The sequence below is a fragment of the Crinia signifera genome, chromosome 3 (genome assembly GCF_055691185.1).
Source record: "Crinia signifera chromosome 3, ASM5569118v1, whole genome shotgun sequence".
Taxonomy (NCBI): domain Eukaryota; kingdom Metazoa; phylum Chordata; class Amphibia; order Anura; family Myobatrachidae; genus Crinia; species Crinia signifera.
The window spans coordinates 227,388,969-227,394,968 of NC_139219.1; the positions used below are offsets into that span (position 1 = coordinate 227,388,969).

Sequence of the window (6,000 nt, forward strand, 5' to 3'; positions counted from 1 at the left end):
GTTTTTAAGAGATGCTTTTGAACTGCATTTGGTTCGTGCAGGCAAGGAAATATCGAATTCGATCCAGTAAATCAAATGTGGACACTGTGACTTGAATGCACATCAAATTTAATATTGACATCGATATTGAATGCTAAAGTGCAGATCGAATGTGAAATCGAATGGAAAGAAAAGGCCAATTTAAAAGGGGGTGGAATTGGGGAAATCAAAAGCAAATCGAATCGAAAGTAAAATCGATGCGTGTGTACACACCAATTTGGTTGAAAGACATTTCCATTGAACCCAGTGTCCTGGACTAAAGATGTTGACGAAAGATATTGACGACAGACGAAAGAAGAAAGATCTAGCTACAGTTTATAGGCTCTTTTTAAAAGATATTCAAATTGAGCTGCATGCACAGTTGACTAACAATCTTGATGAACAACTGGCGGGTATGCGCATCATCATTCATCATTTGTTTGTTGACAATATCTTTTGTCAACATCTTTCGTCCAGGACACTGGGTTCAATGGAAATATCTTTCAACCAAATTGGTCAAAAAAATTGTACAGTGTGTATGCACCTTAAGACCCTAATATATATGTGTAGTGCAGAGCTTGTCAGAAGAGGCAGTATTCCACATCTGGCACAGAGGAAGCATGCAACAATACCTTAGGGAATTATAGTGTCACAAAAGCTCACAAACCCATATGTGATGACTGAAATATTAAGAATGTACCATACACTGCAGCAAATACAGTAATGTTCAATGTTCACCCACTCACTCACTCAACACTACTGCAAGCATCCGATGCTGTGTTCCCATTTATCTGGAACACATTGTTTTCACACTAAATCTTGAGCTAGAGAACAACAATAGGGCACCATGGGTGGTATGCACAATCCTCTTGCAGCATATGATGCACATTGTTTCTTCAATCTAGATATGGTATCAATTCCCTATTATAACAGATCAGTAATTAATAAATAGAGGTCTATGATCTAATCAAAAGTATAGACCAGATCTGTCCTGTTACAAAACACCAAAGATTAATTAGCTAGATATTTGTCTATAATTCATTCTACAGCAAAATCTGTTCTTTCATTTTAACGATGTATACACAAAATGTTATATTACGTTTACAAGTTTAGACTGATGTTGTCCAGCACCTGCCCAGCACAGTAGGCACAGTTTACATGTCCACAAAATGTAACTGATTCAGCCACCCAGAGGCGTAACTATAGCACCGCAGCCCCCGCAGCCGCGGGGGGGCGCTGTGCATGTGTGGGCGCCGGGGGGCTGTGGTGCTGTAGTTAGCCCCCTCCCGTCCGCCCATCTGCCACCCGCCAATCCCCCTGACTTCAGTGATGGTCATTCTTCTGCTAGTGAGACGGACCACAATAAAATGTCCGCCCCATATAGCAAACAGTTCTCTGAAACTGTCTGCTGTATGGGGACGGACATTTTGTGTTGGTCCGTCTCACTAGCAGAAGAATGAAGCCAGAAAGGGAGCCGGGACTGGACCAGCAAGACAGGTAAGGCTGCGGGCGGGGGGTGCGGCGGGGGGCGCCCCCCATTAACGGCGGGGGGGGCACCCAATTCATTGTTACGCCACTGCAGCCACCCATATGTCTGCTCACATCTCAGGGCCCTTCTATCACAGGTAGAATACCGTAAAGGTGTGTTCCCTCTGTTGTAATCATATATAGCTTGAGATAGAGTAGTTGATTAAGATCTGACCGTACAGCCGCAAATTCACAGCGACCTTGCTTATAAATGTGATCTCATCCATTCGCAGCCATGCAAATATGTCCAAATTCCATTATAACAGGCTCCCCATCAAATGGGCATGTTATCACAGGCTCCGAGTAACCAGAGACTACCTCGGGGGTGTGATGGAAAAAGGAGCTGGCAGCACACACCCTCCCCTAAAATGCTCAGGTACGCCTAGGGTTTTCCGGGACACTCCCAGCATTTTCTTAGGCACATGTTTTTTGGAACTCCCACTAAATGCCCGGTTTTCACCCCCACGCGCCTATTTCCTGTTAATCACCTTGTGCAGGTTAGCGAATAGAAAATGTATCAGGATTTCACCACAAGACGGCCTTGTGCATGTAAAGTACAGGCCGTACGCTTGCACAGTGCATTACCTGAAATACCCCCATGTCAACACACACAAAAAATTGACATATCAATATTTTAAATTCTGGCATGTTGACTGTGTTGGCATTGTGACCATGTCGGCATAATGATTGTTGCCATTTTCAACATGTCGGTATTTTGACTGTCTGCCAATGCTTGTCCGTATTTTAAATGTAGGAGAAATCATACTGAACCCACCAACATACGCAGTACATCGCTATCCCCTTGATTTAAAGGTGCTGACACTACTCAGCTGTAAACATCCTCCAAACAGTGCAGCTGCATCCTCATGTTCTGAAGCATAAAAGAAGCAAGCACTGGATTCCATCAGATATTTTTACTTTTAGATTTGAAAGCCAAAAAGTAAAGGTTTTTATTGATACACTGTAGTCAGCTACTTCTCTAGAGACAAGAATTTCCCGCCAACCATTGCTGGTACTTTTAAGCGTGTTCTTGTTTTACAGTATATTGCTGTCTCATTTGGTCTTTTTTTACAGTATATTTGCAAAAACTTAATTTATATCGTGACTACCCATAGTCATGTCACTGTCAGATTCCTTCACAGACCTGCTTTCTTTTGTTGTTCTTACTGGTTAAAATAGTTTGATGGTATGTTCCTAGTTTACCTGTATACTGCGCACAGCTCTGAATGTTCCCCACAAATCATACATCAATCATTTCTTATAAACCATAAAACTGCAGTCATGATTTCCATTTCAAATGTATCTGACAATGCTGGTTTCAGACAATATGACAATGACTGCAGCCAGCTCACCATTCTATACTGCAACAATGGTCCTTGAGGTCATTAAACTTTCCTAACAAAATACAGTAATAATGACCCTATCCCAGTCATCCTACCACACCAAAGTCTGATATACAGTACAAAGCATTTTAGTTTCAGCTTCCCAACCAAGCTCAGTCTAAAAAACATTGCTGGATCATATCTGTGTATAATATAACAGTAAATGGACCACAGAACTTTGAATGACACTTATTGTATGGACTATATAAACATTTTGTCAGTATAAGTATTCTGCAGTCTCTGAATGAGGTTAAACAATTCCTAAGCACTTGCCTATCTGGTAAAGCGGCTACTTGATAAACATTCTGCCAGTTACGAGAGTGAGGCCTGTATTTCATCTGTATGCATCAAGCATATCAATGTTACATTTATCCAAATCACACCAAACTACAGCTGCTGCTAACTGAACTTTACAAATAAAGGATAGTTTCTGCAATGTGTATAATAGTATAATAAAGCACACTGATAAATAAAACCATATTTTGTACTATTTTACTAATAAACAGTAATAAATGTGTTATTTCAATGTATTATGCCACAGGGTAGGCCCTCTACTGACCCTATGCACTGTAAATAAATGACAAGTGTATATATTTTGGCATTATACACAATATAGTATAATAGTATATAGAGCTGTGTATCCCATAACATCACAACCACACAAATCTGCCCGTGTTATGCTCATACTGAGGAGTTGGAAAATCATTAACTATTTATTGAGATATTTTTATTGTACAAATGACTGTGTGGATAGAAAACAACTAAGGGATAATGTAATCATGGGAAACAAATAAAAAGCATCAATGTGAAAGCAGATACTTGAGAACCCCCCAAAAATGGTTTCATAGCCTTTCAAGCAAATGTCTAGTTATCAGAGGCTAGTACAGTAGTTGTTAATAATTCATTTGGCATGCTTGGGGCTAACTTCAAAATCCTCATAGAAACACACTCATTGTCATTTCCCCACAGACATTGAACTATGTTTCTAGGTATTATGAAATGAATCTTAGACGTTGAAGACAGCATGTAATATCAAACTACACATAAAAGACCCAACATTATTATTTGCATGTGCAGAACTTTGCTTCTCTGCTATTGAATATTAAACCTTTAATACACTAGGTAAAGTCTTAAGGGGGGGTGTAGTGTAAGCCCATACTGAGATACACAGGCAGCATGACACTTGCATATACAGTATTCTATGCAGTAGTGTGTGCTGGACTGTAATATTAATGTAAAACAAAGACCATGCAAGTGACTCAGTGGGGTAGGCACAAAATAACTTAAATTCTATGTAATCTGATCACTTAAAACCAATGGATATGCCCGCTTGCAATTGTAGTGTGTGACCTTCAGTACTAGCAACAGAGTACCACAATGCTGGAAGTAATTTCAAGAAACAATGCTCATAGTTCTAGCAAGTTGTGTGATCCCTACTAAACTGTGAATTAGTCAGAAAGACATGTTACGACATTTCACAATTTGAGCACAATAAAATCACTTTAAAATAAACATAGAAACAGCCAGATACACATGACATTTGAAAAGGCCTTAACCTCTTTGTATTAATACTACCCATGTCTGTATGTAGGGGAGGCTGGAATCCTGGAATCAGATACATGTCCCAAATATAGGAAACACTTTCTTATGAAAATACAGGCCTGGTAGGCAAAGGCCTGAGTCAGTGCTCTACTACATTCAGCTGTACCAACTATATATGTAAGTTACTATACTCACATTCACAATTCCATGTACTAAACATCATGTTCCATGTATAAGCAGTGTACTGACAAAGTGAAATGTGAAAAGTACAATGTCACTAGTCTTTATGTCAGTTACAGAGAAGGGACCCCGTCATGTACTGTATTTCTCTTGAAAACCACGAACCCAACTTTAATGTCAGTAGTGGTTGCATGGGTAGTGTATGGAAGCCTCATAGCCGAGCACCCTGCCCAGACATACTGCATGTATTAATGATGCACACAGCCCAGCAGCAGCAGCACCACCAGCAGCAGCCCAGTCTCCTGAGTGCCTCGCCTACCACACATCGCAATGACACAGGAGATGCTGGATGGAAGGATTCCGCGGCTCACATTACATACATGCCGGCAGTACTGCATTAAACAGCGTTATATGCTCCAACCGAGCCAGCAGCACGCGTAGCCACAGCATTGCAGTCTCCCTACCTACATTACACACGTTGTACTAAGTACCCACACGCACAGAGCATCCCTACCTTTGGTTTCCATTTCTTCCCTTTCTCAAGTGCCAGGAAGTTTAGAGAACTTGCAATATCTGCAGAGATCCTCCTTGCAGGCGTTATCCCGGGAATGCTGTTTCCCTACTGATTAGGGATCCCTGCAGCCCTTGATCTGCAATCAACGATCAGATGACATTGGTAAAGATGGGGACAGCATTGATTAGCAGCTATGAGAGCAATGCCTGCTGTGTGCTAGCTATGAGGGCAATAGGAAAGGATGGCTTATTTGGAAGGCATGTTACCTGGTGTCAGTGCTGCAGAGTGGAGCTGTCCTCTGATCGTGGTGCTGCAGGTGTAGTGCTGCTAGATCAGCCCACTACAGCCTGGCTATAGAGATGAATAGCACGGAGCGGGACTGCGCATGTCTGCTGATCTCCCCTATTCGGAGCATTACACAAGCCTTCCTGGGAAATAGCACTGTAGCATTTAGTCACCGAGATCACAAGGTAAAAGATGGCGTGGAGTTCTTACTGCAAACGGGGAAGTGTAGCTTCATGTAGACCCCGTGCATGACAAGCATTCAGGGTGTCACCTCATCTGTCTATTTACTAAGAAATGTATGCTACAGTATCTATTGTAGTTACAGCTGATGACACTGGATAGGATATAAAAAGACATACAGTAATAGGCATTTTCAAATTATTTATCATCCCACTGAAAGCAATATTCTGTTGTATTTCTAGTTTAGGATTATATGCCATTTGGACATTACATAAGCATTATTTTATTATATACAGTAGTACTTGATATGAAGTTTGTGTATATAATTTGAGTAAGGATCAGAGGTGGAATCAATGGGTGCACACACATTTC

At 41.0% G+C, this 6,000-nt stretch overlaps 1 protein-coding gene across 1 annotated transcript in view; it reads right to left on the bottom strand.

Annotated features, from left to right (window-relative positions):
• The window catches only part of FGF12 (fibroblast growth factor 12), a 472,084-nt gene extending 466,503 nt beyond the window's left edge, over nucleotides 1–5,581 (bottom strand). Inside the window, exons 1-2 of the mRNA XM_083177552.1 lie at nucleotides 5,430–5,581; nucleotides 5,164–5,299 (exon numbers count right to left, since the gene is read on the bottom strand). Coding sequence (XP_083033678.1) covers nucleotides 5,164–5,176 — 13 coding nt within the window. The 5' untranslated portion in view covers nucleotides 5,177–5,299; nucleotides 5,430–5,581. The remainder of the gene's footprint in view (nucleotides 1–5,163; nucleotides 5,300–5,429) is intronic.
• Between the last annotated feature and the right edge of the window lie 419 nt (nucleotides 5,582–6,000).